At 35.3% G+C, this 12,697-nt stretch overlaps 1 protein-coding gene and 1 long non-coding RNA gene across 2 annotated transcripts; both read left to right on the forward strand.

Annotated features, from left to right (window-relative positions):
* The first annotated feature begins 257 nt into the window (after nt 1–257).
* On the forward strand, nt 258–2,135 carry LOC119080563. Its single transcript, XR_005088333.1, has 3 exons — nt 258–414; nt 1,672–1,846; nt 1,912–2,135. It is a non-coding gene; the product is annotated as an uncharacterized LOC119080563 (long non-coding RNA).
* A 5,377-nt stretch (nt 2,136–7,512) lies between these two features.
* LOC119080441 (cytochrome P450 4d1-like) lies at nt 7,513–10,719 on the forward strand. The gene is made up of 3 exons (XM_037188804.1): nt 7,513–8,182; nt 8,414–9,144; nt 9,718–10,719. Exons 1-3 carry the CDS (start codon nt 7,572–7,574, stop codon nt 9,879–9,881), a joined length of 1,506 nt encoding a protein of 501 aa, XP_037044699.1. The 5' UTR covers nt 7,513–7,571; the 3' UTR covers nt 9,882–10,719.
* The last annotated feature ends 1,978 nt before the right edge of the window (nt 10,720–12,697 follow it).

A 12,697-nucleotide genomic window follows, 5' to 3' on the forward strand; every position in this document is an offset into this window, starting at 1 on the left:
TAAAAAACGAAAATTTTTAGGGAAATTGCAATTTTGTGTAAAAAAAAGGAGTTTATCTCCCATTTCTCCCATTGTGTTGATTATCATTATCATAATTTCACCAATACAATATATTGATAGCACATTCCGAAAATTATTTTCACCGAAATTTTACGCTGTTAATGACAGTACATGCGCGTATTGATCTAAAAAAAATTCTAGTGGACACTGAGAACGATCGTGCAGCAACTTTGCTTGATGACGTCAGGTCTATATTTTTTCATGCGTTCATTGAACGAATAGCTGTATTGCTGGTAATTCAACAAAACGATGTAATATACAACGTAGTATTCGATAAATCGTTGCTTAGAACTGTTGTGGTTTTGTTGTGTTGAAGTTTGTCTTTTCTCTAAATGTCAGAAACTAATAACACTGGTAAGTACGATCGAAATAACATCTTTGGTTGCATGATGCCGATGCGATTTTGTATAGTCTGCAAGAAAATTTTCAATTAGATTTTTAGGAGAAAAATGATCTGAACAGAAAAGAATCGAAAATATATTTAGAATCAATGCCACAATGCAATGTTTACATAGATTTTATCATTTTTGCCACAAAATGTGTAGTACACATGAAATGTCTCCAATCTGTGGTGATTTCTGTGAATGAATCATTCTTACTTTTTGTTGTTATTTTAATCAGACGAGAATTTTTTACTTGCTCTTTATTTAATACAACACACACACAAAAATGAGAGATCGTCTATTTTTCCATTTAAAAACCCATGTGCACATTATGGCACGTAAACACACTTTTAAGTTTGATTTTATTTGTTTGCTCTTTTTGGATAGTTGTATGTACGTTTAGTTTCTCTCAATAATTTAATGTGGTTCGGCTGTAGAGAATTGATTCTTTTCGAACAATTAGCATAATAGAAACGGCTAGCTAAATCTATCATCGAGAACAACCACATAAAATACTCAACGTGCTCTAGCTAAGACTGTCTTTTATAGCAAAATATGTTAGGACTAATGAAGTAAAAGATTTTACAACAAATAAGACGCAATTAACAAAAGAAGGAACAAAGATTCAATGATCGTACTCTTACCGTTTGTAAGAACTACTCCACCTTGATCCGATACACTATTTTTGTAGTTTTTGTAGTATAAGTTGTTAGAACCCCGGCACGAGCCTGTTGGGTGAATACAGTTCGTTTAAAGGTCGTTTTAACGACCGAACCGATTTTTTTAAGCAAAGCAAAGGTGAAGACCGAGCGTTTAGTTCCCTCTTCCCTCCCGTGGTACAATTTTTCATTTCAAATTTCCAGTCCACAAGCACACTTCCATTCCATAATTAACACTAATATGTACTCTTATGATACGTTGCTGCAGCGTAAAATTAAAAATATTAAATGTTTGGTGACGGTCGTTTACTCGGTCGGTGGTCGCTACGTTTTTGTCCAGTTCTTCAGTTAGTCCAAGAAACAGGTTAGCCTACCCAACATCCCAACAATGCCACACCAGTTTCCCACACCTTCTTTTACTGAACATTCGTTCCCATTCTTAGCATATCAAAAAAAAAAACAGCTTCGAACTTAATATTTGAAGCTGAAACAATGCTTAGATTCCCGATTTCTTTTTAGATTGAAGTTGAAATTGCCAACAATAAAACCTGCAACATATTTCTTTATAGATGTTATAACAGTCGCACCGAAGCCAACGGGTTTCACTTCGTTACCAAGTGCAGAAACTGTTGATGCTGAACGAAAAAAACGTGAGGAGTCAACGCAAGATTGTCTTGCAGAATGTTGTATGGAAATGTGTACCGAGCCATGCGGTCAAATGTGTGCCGAATTGATTCGTTTCTGGTAAATTGGCCACTATAGTGTCGTATACACCGTTCCGGAATAATACAATCTTGAGTTTATTTTAGGTGTTGCCTCAGATGTTGGTCAGATCTATTGGGGGCATCGAGCAGTGATTCCAGTGCATGTTGTTGCTGCTGTGATGGATGTTCTGGAGGAGAGTGTTGCGGAGATTGTGGTGATTGTAGCGGATGTTGCGACCTGTGTAGTGGCGAGTTATGTACGTGTTGTTGTGAATGATAGAAAATTTATTTTTCGAATAAAATATTTTTCAATATATCCGCTGTTAGTGAGTCTACACACAGTATCGTACAAAGGCGCGAGAGTGTGTCCTACGAAGAAAGAAAGAAATTATCTCAGCCACAACGGTAAAGCAGATAATAAAAATTGTTTCGGTTTTCTCTTCACTGTCATTAATTCTTTTTCTCATCTCCCTGCACAGCTCATCTACTCTGTCTTTCACAGAAAGACTGTTTCTATTTAAAACACTTATAAGTGAAGGATATCGAAGGATACATCAACTAGCAAATTATTGATTTTAGTATCACTCAACTAAATCGACCTGAGAGAGCCAGTAATAGCTTCAACTTTGTTAATCTTTTGATCATAGGGTGTTAATGTGTCCCACTTGACGTTCGTCATTTATCCACATATCAATATCCTATTCTTTCCTATTCTTATGGCAATTATGGCATTAATTAATTGCGGTGGATAGCAATTCAATTTCCTCAGTATCGTATTACTGTTTAGTCATAGATTTAGTCGTCTGGTACACTAAAGTCTCATTTTATGCACCTCTCCCTTATCACATTGTTTCAAATTGAAAGCATCCCCAGAGAAGAGAACGGGAAAAAGCAAATTCAAATAACATTCTGAAAAGTGTCGCCCGTAATTATTTATTTATCATTTTCACGTCTTTCACATAAATATTAAGTGAATGCACAAAGAAAACCGTTAAAAAACATCTTATAATTGTTGAGACGTGAGTGATTTTCTTTTGTTGTTGCGACCGCACACGCCATTTGCACAATTCCTTTCGAAATTTATTCAAAACACACCCGTTTTGTAAAGCGATAAAATTTTCCCGAAATAAATTGTATTTTATGGAAAATGCGATAAGAAAATCTTAATTTTTATTGAATCAGATGATACATAACACGAAATAATATTTCGAATAAATTTCAATTATTTTATACTTTTCGCTGTGCCATGGCATATTTGTATTTTTCAAAAAAAAAAAATCTGAATCTTCTACAACAGAAGAAAATTATGATATTCGACGATGATGGTGGAAAAAATGTATGTTTTTGTCGCAAATAATAACCCTCCTAAATATACACAATAAATACATCTCCCAACCGAAATATTCAAAACTTAACCATTTGATTATGCAAATGATACCAAAAAAGACCCTAAAAATATCGAATTGATTTGACTTGGATTCGACATAGTCAACAAGAAAAACTATGATGAACACTTGCGCCGGGATTTTTTTTTCCCTTAGATGAGGCGAAAATGGTGTGTGGTAAGTGTATTTGGAATGGGTTTGGTGTCGAACGAAAAAAATACGAAATATTTACGACCTTATTGCTCAATTTTCGAATGCCGCATGGTTTATGCAAATAAAAAACGAAATTTCTGCAATAACTTTTTATGACGCGAAAGAAAAGAATCGTTTCTGCTTTCCTGAATTATATTTTAGATGAACCAAGTTTTATACTCCAGTTTGTGATTTGTTGATGATTTGAAATAGACGACGATTTTATTTAGAAATAAAAAATTTTGAAATCTTTTCTAGAACATTTGAATACAATGTTATGATTTATTGGATATTTGTATTAGAGCCTATCTGTGGGATTATATTTTAACCTTCCACAAACATAAAGGATATTTGAGTTATATTGCCGTCACTTCATTTGATGTAAATATTTTCAACAGATTGAGACAAAATCTATTACTTCATTATTTTAACAAGTACAAGTTTGCTATAGCACAACAGTGACAGCCAAAGATACAAAGTTTCAGCCATAGAGGCACCTACTGCCGTAATTTGGATAAAAAACAATTTCCATTGGAAATAACAAAAGAATTTCCAGCAAAATGAGCTCCATCGTAAGAAGGTTGTGAAACAGATTTTTGTTCGTAAAAGCTTGAAAAGAAACATTTCTGAAAGCATAAAATTTGTATGCGAAAGATCTATAGGTTTGAGCAACAGAGCAACTCCACAGCAACATAAACATCGAAAAATCTATTAAAAGGTAAGAGAATCTCCGTCTGAGCAATAATTTTTCCAATTCTAATTCGAGATAGCAGCAGGGACCGTTGAAGAAACTGTTCTTGTGTAGGAACGGGGGATGTCAAGGAGAAATATGCGAATTGCATTAACTCCATCAGGACCGTTTACTTCACCGTTTAGTTCGGGCAGGAACGACATAATGCTAATTTGATATTCATGTATTGGAGAGAACATGAGGGGTATTTTGTAAGAAAGAAAATGTTCGAGAGAAAAAATCATGGAAATAGGAACCTCGTTCCACATTGACTGCAAAATCAAATGTTTCTGTGACAAGCTTCGGGTACTAAAAAGCAGTTGCCGAAGCAAGTTGCTCAAAAATACACAAGTTGTTTTGTTTAGTAACTGCCCATGTGAAAGCTGATTTCCACATCAAAAATTTCCAAAATTTCAAAAAAATTGCCAAAAATTTTCAAAAACTGCGAACGTTCAAAAACCGAATTTTTCCATCATTTCGAACTGTTTTGCCAACTCCTGAACTCAGCCTTGCGTATTAGCTGACTCGCAATTATTTTGTTTGATTCTTGACACCACGAGCTTTCAAATGAAGTCGAGCATGATTAATTAATAAGATGAGAGCGTCAATAATCAAACAAAATCATTGAGAGCCGGCTAAAACACAAGACTGAGCTCTGGAGTTGCCAAATCAGTTCGAAATGATGGAAAAATTCGGTTTTTGGACGTTCGCCGTTTTTGGAAATTTTTGGCAATTTTTTGGAAATTTGGAAAAAATTTCCAAAAAAAAATCCAAAAGTAGGCCCTGTTCCACATAGAATAATGAAAATAAAAAAACGAAAATAGTCCATCATGTAATGGATCATTTTCGCAAGGGACGAATTGCTGTGTAATGATCAATTTTCGCATGGGTTAATTGCTTTTTCACGCACACGATGTGTATTGTAACACTCTTTTTACCGGCCTCGAATGACAATCTACAGTCTACACATCTAGTGCTTAAAAAAGCATATATGCAGTCGGTGTTATAATTGAATATTATGATACTGGAGAATATTGCCAGCATTGTATACTCGTGTATATTACACAAAATACGAGTGCAACGAGTATTTGTGTAATATACAACAGAGTATTTTGCGTGCAATATACTTTGGTATCATATATTCTTTTATTGTATTGCGGAAACGACTAACTTATTGACATATTAATGTAGGCTTCAGGGGCGCCGACTTCTAAGGACAAGCGAGGCTCGGGCACCACTACTCGAATGATGAGCACCACTACATCTTTCCAGTTTTACTTGAAAGAGCACCATTACTCCCAGATTCGCTTGTTGTATGAGCACCACTACTCCCAAACACAAGTCGGCGTCCCTGGTAGGCTTATGAACTCTAGGTAATTAATAATCACGCCAGGCATAGCGCAATATATGACAGAATTATTATTCGGTATAATACTCCGAAAAACAGTGTTTAATGTCGATATATTTACCGCAATGCAATAAATAACTATTGCAACATCGAACTATTTTTTTTTAAATTTACATTTTTGACAAAGACCTTCGTCAAAGTTAAATCTTCTTTTTTCTGTCGCTTACACAACTTTTTAACACAACTGAACTGGGGATCATTTATTGACCCTCCACGTACGATATAAAAAAAAAGTTACCCTATTTGTATAATATAAATATTCTCTTCATTTGGATGCTATATTTGCACCTGAGCAATTTGAAACTGCATAAACATTACCATACTTTCGTTACAATAGCCACTGTTTTAGCTTCACATATCAACAATATTTACATCCGTTGTCGCCAACACATGGCTTACATATGTTCTCTCACCTGTTTATAATTTTATTTATCTTCGTTGATTCTATTTATATCAATGACAACAAAAATTCCGCCTAGTCATCATTTATACCTTTTTGGTTTGATAGACCCATACAAACATTTTTAGACCCGTACGAAGTACTGGGGTCTTATAGGTTTACGCATACGTTTGTAACACGTCGAATTGGACTCCCTGAGTAAGGGGAAACCTATTGTGGTTGTCTAGAGATGCCAAATCCGCGAAAAAAAAATGTCCGTCTGTCCGTCTGTCTGTCTGCACGATAACTTGAGTAAAACGCATCCGATTTTGAAAATTCTTTTTTTTCCCGTTTGGTAATGTCAAAAGACAGGCTAAGTTCGAAGATGAGTGATTTTGGATCGACCCCTCCCCAGCTGTGGCCCAATAAGTGCTTTACGGTTTTTCGAAGATATCTCCGGACATTTAAACGTTAAACTTGTAAGTGATACGTCAAATAAAAGGTATTTACAATACCGATCGACAAAAAAAAAGTTAATGGAAATCGGATGACCGACTCGTGAGTTAGACCCCTTGGTGTGGAACAGGCACAGGGCGGCAAGCAGTTTTTGCTTGTAGGTCGGCCACATTTGAACATATTTCGTCTGTTTTAGCTTTATTAGATAGGTATTGACCGTACCAATCAGGGAAAATTTTTTATGAAATTATGTTCTTTGGAGCGTGAGCTAGGTCTCTTGGAGTGAGCTCTTAACTGGCTACTCGGAAGTACAGTGAACGTGGTGTATTTTGACAATATCTCGAGTAAATTTTGACCGAATTTCATGAATTTTTTTTTTGTTTGAAAGGTATTAACGAATGTAAAGCGTCGGTACTATTTCCGGTCTCCTAACAAAATGGCGGCGGCGGCCATATTGGATTTTAGTAAAACGATATAAAGTGGGAAAAATGATGCTTAGAGAGTTTCTGTTAACATGGAAATAATGTGTTAAGTGTGAGGGGTTTCAGGGATTCCATATATGGACATCTATATATACCTATATACAGCTATATTGAGCTATATACAGGCATATAGAGCTATATAATATCATATTTATCTGTGAAATGTTTATTTACAGTGAAATATAGTTAAATATAGCGGTAAATAGCTGTTTAAATAGGAATTTATGAAATTTGTCTTCGTACGGGGCTGTCTATATTGCCTCCGGCAATTTAGTTGTATATGATAACAAGGCAAAGAGTGGATAATGTAAGTGATTTTAAAGGGAGAATAGTTTTTCAGCAGAGAAGAAAATGAAGTAAGAGAAATGAAGAATTTCACATTAAAGGCTTTTGATACGAATAGGTGTTTCGTACGGGTCGGCGTTAGCTATGTTTTCGACGGGTCTTACAAATTTATCACGTCCAAATAAAATATGAACGTTAGCAAATCGTTTCAAAAAGCAAAATCAATATTTGTCCATTACATCGGGTATTCTTTAAATATTTTGAATCGAATCGACTCTCAGAGTTCCACTAATTACCTTAAGGTAATTGCGTCTGCTGATCGTTTTTTTTTTGTTTTCGTATATAGCAGGTTTTTATATTTGGTTTATCAAAATTTATTTTCGGATTTCAGTTGCTCTCTGTTTTACAACGTGTAAGGTCTGTTATAGTGAAAGTTTATTAAAATAAAATGTTTATATACGTTGTCGTTTGTTCATTGTCACTGATGATTTTATGGTACCATTGGAAGTACAAAACACGCAATGATCAATTGGCTCAAATTCCGTCACCATACAAATACCCTTTGATTCATAACACCCTTGAATTTGTTGGAAAATCACCGAAACAAATATTCGATTGGATGGAAGGCATGAGCCGTAAACTGGGTCCAATTTACCAATTCACCTTTGAACCGTTCGACAATTCAACGATGGTTATTTCCGATCCGAAAATTGTTGAACAAATCTTGACGAGCAACAAGCTGATCGACAAAACTATTGATTATGATCTTATGAAATCGTGGCTCGGAACTGGATTGTTGATATCGTCCGGACATAAGTGGCATCAACGAAGAAAAGTCTTGACTTCTGCATTCCATTTCCAAATTCTCGAAAAATTTGTGGAAATTATGGACGAGCAAGGGAATACATTCGTTCGAAATCTCGAAAAATTTGATGGACAGGAAATTAATGTCGCTACAATGGTCAATCTGTATGCATTGGATGTTATCTGTGAATCTGCGATGGGATGTAAAATCAACGCTCAAAATGATACGTCTGAATATGCGAATGCTGTTAAAGAGTAAGATATCATAACCCATAGAAACTCGCAATAGGGAAGAAGTGCCAGCCCACCAGTTCCAGGACCTGTTCCTCTCTCATATATAAGAAAAAGTTTATGAAAGAACAATAGGGTCGACTACTCATACATGCCTGGGGACTGGTACGCTTACCCTACTAACAATATTCTCACATCATGGAAGAGGCCATGGTAGTTCCACATATCATTCAAGGAGAACAATTATTCTTTCAGAATTGCTGAGATCATCTTTCTTCGATCATTTGATCCAATCAGAAGATTCGATTTAATTTACAAATTTACCGAGATGTACCGACGTGAACAAAAGGCTCTACAGATTCTGCATGAATTTACCGACAGCGTAATTCGATCGCGACGAAACGAGCTGTTTAATAGCAAAACGAAGACAGAGAATACAGCCGAGGATATGGTCGGATCGAAGCGAAAAATGGCGTTATTAGATCTACTTCTTCAGTCAACTGTTGACGGAGAACCATTGAGCGACATAGACATACGAGAAGAAGTTGATACGTTTATGTTTGCCGGACATGACACCACTTCTAGTGCAATTTCGTTTGTGCTCTACAATGTGGCAAAGTATCCGGATGTGCAACGGAAAGTCTATGAAGAAGTTGCCAACCATCTTCAAGATGGCGATCACGATGTCTCACTAAAGGATTTGAATAATTTCCGTTACTTGGATCTAGTCATTAAGGAATCACTGAGGATTTATCCGATAGTACCATACTTCGGTCGGAGGCTTTGCGATGATGTGAAAGTAGACGGCCTTACATTGCCACGTTATTCAAACGTTTACATATCGCCATTTATTATGGGCCGAGACGAGAACATTTTTCCCAATCCAATGAAGTTCGACCCTGAACGTTTTGATCTTGAAACAACTACGGACAAGTGGAATCCGTTCTGTTACGTTCCATTTTCGGCAGGTCCGAGAAATTGTATCGGTAAGAAAATTTATCCATTCTATTTAAACGCTTAGGGCGCCGATTCTCGAGCCTTAATTTAAGAATTTGTAACTTGACAGTTGTCGCATTAAAAGTTAAATGAATCGTATGGATCGTACGGTGACATTAAGCATATGGCACACATTGCAGAATAATGCGCACGCTGGAACTTTAGGCTCCCTGGACTTTACTTAAATAGTCTAGGAATACCTCCAAATAAATTTCTAAAAATCAAAAATTAAATTTTAGATTTTTAGAAATTTATTTGGAGGTATTCCTCGACTCCTTTACTACTTCCCAGGGTACCTAAAGTCGACAAGTCACAGTAACCGGCAGAGTGTTAAGGTTAATGTCAAGTAACGAATTCTTAAATTCACGAGAATCGGCGTCCTGTGGTTTCAGTTAGTGGAAAACATATATGCCTGTCTAAGGCGTACAGTCTGAGCTTAGATGCAAAGTTTCACTAAAGTTTTAGAGTCGTCTCCATAGACTCCCTTAATACCACTGCACTGTATAAGTTGAACACTGGATGATATCGGAGACTCAAGCGAACAAAAATTTTTATTTTCGCAGGTCAAAAATTTGCAAGTTACGAAATGAAGTGCATTATATCGAAAATCGTTCGCAATTTTGAGCTGTCTCTCGGCGACCATTCGGAACTGCCAATATATTCAGAACTTGTGCTGAGGTCAGAGAATGGCATAATTTTAAAAGTCAACAAAAGAAAAAGTGTGTAATTTCTCAAATGTTCACTACTACTACCTTAATAAACATGACATGATTTAAAGTCGAGGTTTTAACTGATAACATTTAAAAGAATAGGTACTACTACTTAAAGATAATAAATGAAATAAAAACTGGTGGAGTTTCTGTATATGACACAATTTAAACCGAGACTTTTAAACATTATAAATTCAAACATCTCCTGTATCCTAACCATACATCAGAGAGATTTAAGAATTCGAAAGCAACATGTTTCGTCATTGTTCTCCATTCGATTTGAAATATTTGCATCATGTAAATTTTTACACATAACATCAGAATCACAAGGATAAAGAATGGAATCGAAAGTTCGAAAACTTCCAGCTACTGTGAAAATTATAGAATCAAACTTTATAAAATAGAACGCATATTGGCTACGCCTTTTAATTTTCCACATGTTCAACTATATAAAAGCATAGGCTCCGCCTTTGTTCGGAGCTTTTTTCAAACCCTCTTCGCATTGTATATTTTCCGGAAAATGTGTAAGATTTGAACATTTTCCATGATTACCAATGTGGTAGTATAATTCGTTGAATGAACGGAAAATATGGCGTTTCATGGTTATATATGTAATAATAACGGTACGTAAAACCGTACCTAAACCATAATGTTCTTCTATTATATTTACATCAAAATTTATTAGTATCTGTAAACTTACTGGTTTATACTATTTTGTTCGGTGAATTTTATTCGGTCGAATGTTCCTTATGTCTTAAAATTTTATGCTCGACTTTCGATTAAAATTAATTGCAAACTGTTTCACAGGAGTTGTAATTTAATAAATAGCCACTCAAATCTTTTATTTTTTTAGAAACGGATCATCGACAAAGACGACGAATATAAGTGGTGAGCTGATTCTCTCACATAAGGAAATGTATAAGACTCGGAACAGGTCATGATCCGAAATTGAAATCGATCTGAATATCTGTCTGAACTGAATTTACCTGAAATCTGAAGACCAATAAAAATTCAGGTAAATCAGGCCAGAAACATTTCAGATATACCTACATACACTACATAGCTTAACTAGTGGAAGGAAAACGGTGTCTGTAGGAAGTGTGAAGCAAACAGACATGACGGACGACCCGAAATTCGATGTTGAAGTGTTTTATGCAACGGTGCATTTTTGGACGTTTTTGAACTGTACAGTTGTATATAATTTTCAATCGAAGGCTTGACATCAAATTCACATGTCTGTAACAGGGCCTATTTTAAGTAATTTTAATTACTAAAAATTACCAAAAAAAATGAGTAATTTTTTGGTAATTTTCAATAATTTTAGTAATTTTTGGTAATTTTTAGTAATTAAAATTACTTAAAATAGGCCCTGGTCTGTAATAACTCTCTCTTCACGATACGAAAATACATTAAAATTGCGACCTAAATAAATGACATTTCGTAAAAAGGGCCAACGCGTTGCAGTACATCCTTTCTTCTATGCACTATCGTCACACATCCCAATATCACGCACACACATACGATCCTTACAAATAAGTAAATTAGTTAAACCTATTCAAACTTAACCTTGTGATATTTCACTTGTTGTATAACCACGTGATCTAATAGTTCAATACTATTGGGGAATCTTTAAATTACGGAGTATGATGCAATGATGCACACATAAATGCATGTGCATAATATTTGTGTAGGTCCTTGCCTGCCATCTGGAACCTCTTAAATGTTTTTTTCTTCTACAAATGATCCTGCGTTGTTTTTTTTTTCATAGCCGGATTAGTAGATTACATTGGGTGTTGTGGAAATAATTCATTACATGGTCAGTTTGTGATACTAGGCGAACTCACAAATGCGTTTTAAGCAACAAGGTATGGCAACTGTTATTAGTGTAGAGCCGAAGGCGAGGTCAGCAACTACACGAGTATGCTATTTTAATGCCTGTCCCATGAAAATAGAAAATGGTTGTTACAAGTACACGAGGACTTTGCATGTGCAAAAAATAAGTATTTTACATAAAAACGGAACAAAACAAAATAAATCTGTTGTTACATTAAAACGTTTACAAACAAATCTAGTACACTTACAAAATCGGCTCACACTTCAAAAATATTGATCACATATTGTGACGACGTCACTACTGTAACATCAGTCACTTCTTATTCGCCTAGTCGGTTGGCCTGTAAAGGCGCAACATTTTTTATAGTACTTCATTATCACTGTACTATTTTTGTGTGTAACAACTTCACATTGATTCATTCCCATGAACTGCAGTGAAGTTTGTTCATGAAAAAAAAAATTCAGTGACAGCAGACTTTTGATGAAGAAATATCTGGTTAAAATAAAAAAAACAAATTGAGCTCACGAGCAAACATCCAAAAAAAGAAAAGTGCTAAATTGTAATTGATTTTACACTTAGTTTCTAAACTCCATTCTCCTATGAGTTGGTGTCAAACGTCATATTAATGCTAGATGCAAAATTTGTGTATTTATGATTTTGTTGATTCTGTTTAGTGTAGTGTTGCGAAAAATAGGTGAAAAATACAAAATTTGAATTGTTCGCTCGTGTTCATTCGAAACATTGAAAACATTTTGCTGGAATAAATATGGCAGACAATTCCAATTCTGTGTTCTGTAAATTATTTTATTGCATTGGCGTGTATAAATCGACATAGACCTTTTAAGTTCGAAAAAAGACTAGTCTGGAGGGATGAATTGACAGCTCACAGCTTTCGCATTCGGTTCACCATATAAACTCCACACTCTTCAAAACAACGCACAAGTATGTACTATTGATCGATGGAAGTAATAGAACATATAACAGCTGACAGCTGTCAAT

The sequence above is a fragment of the Bradysia coprophila genome, unplaced genomic scaffold, assembly GCF_014529535.1.
Source record: "Bradysia coprophila strain Holo2 unplaced genomic scaffold, BU_Bcop_v1 contig_350, whole genome shotgun sequence".
Classification (NCBI taxonomy): Eukaryota; Metazoa; Arthropoda; class Insecta; order Diptera; family Sciaridae; genus Bradysia; species Bradysia coprophila.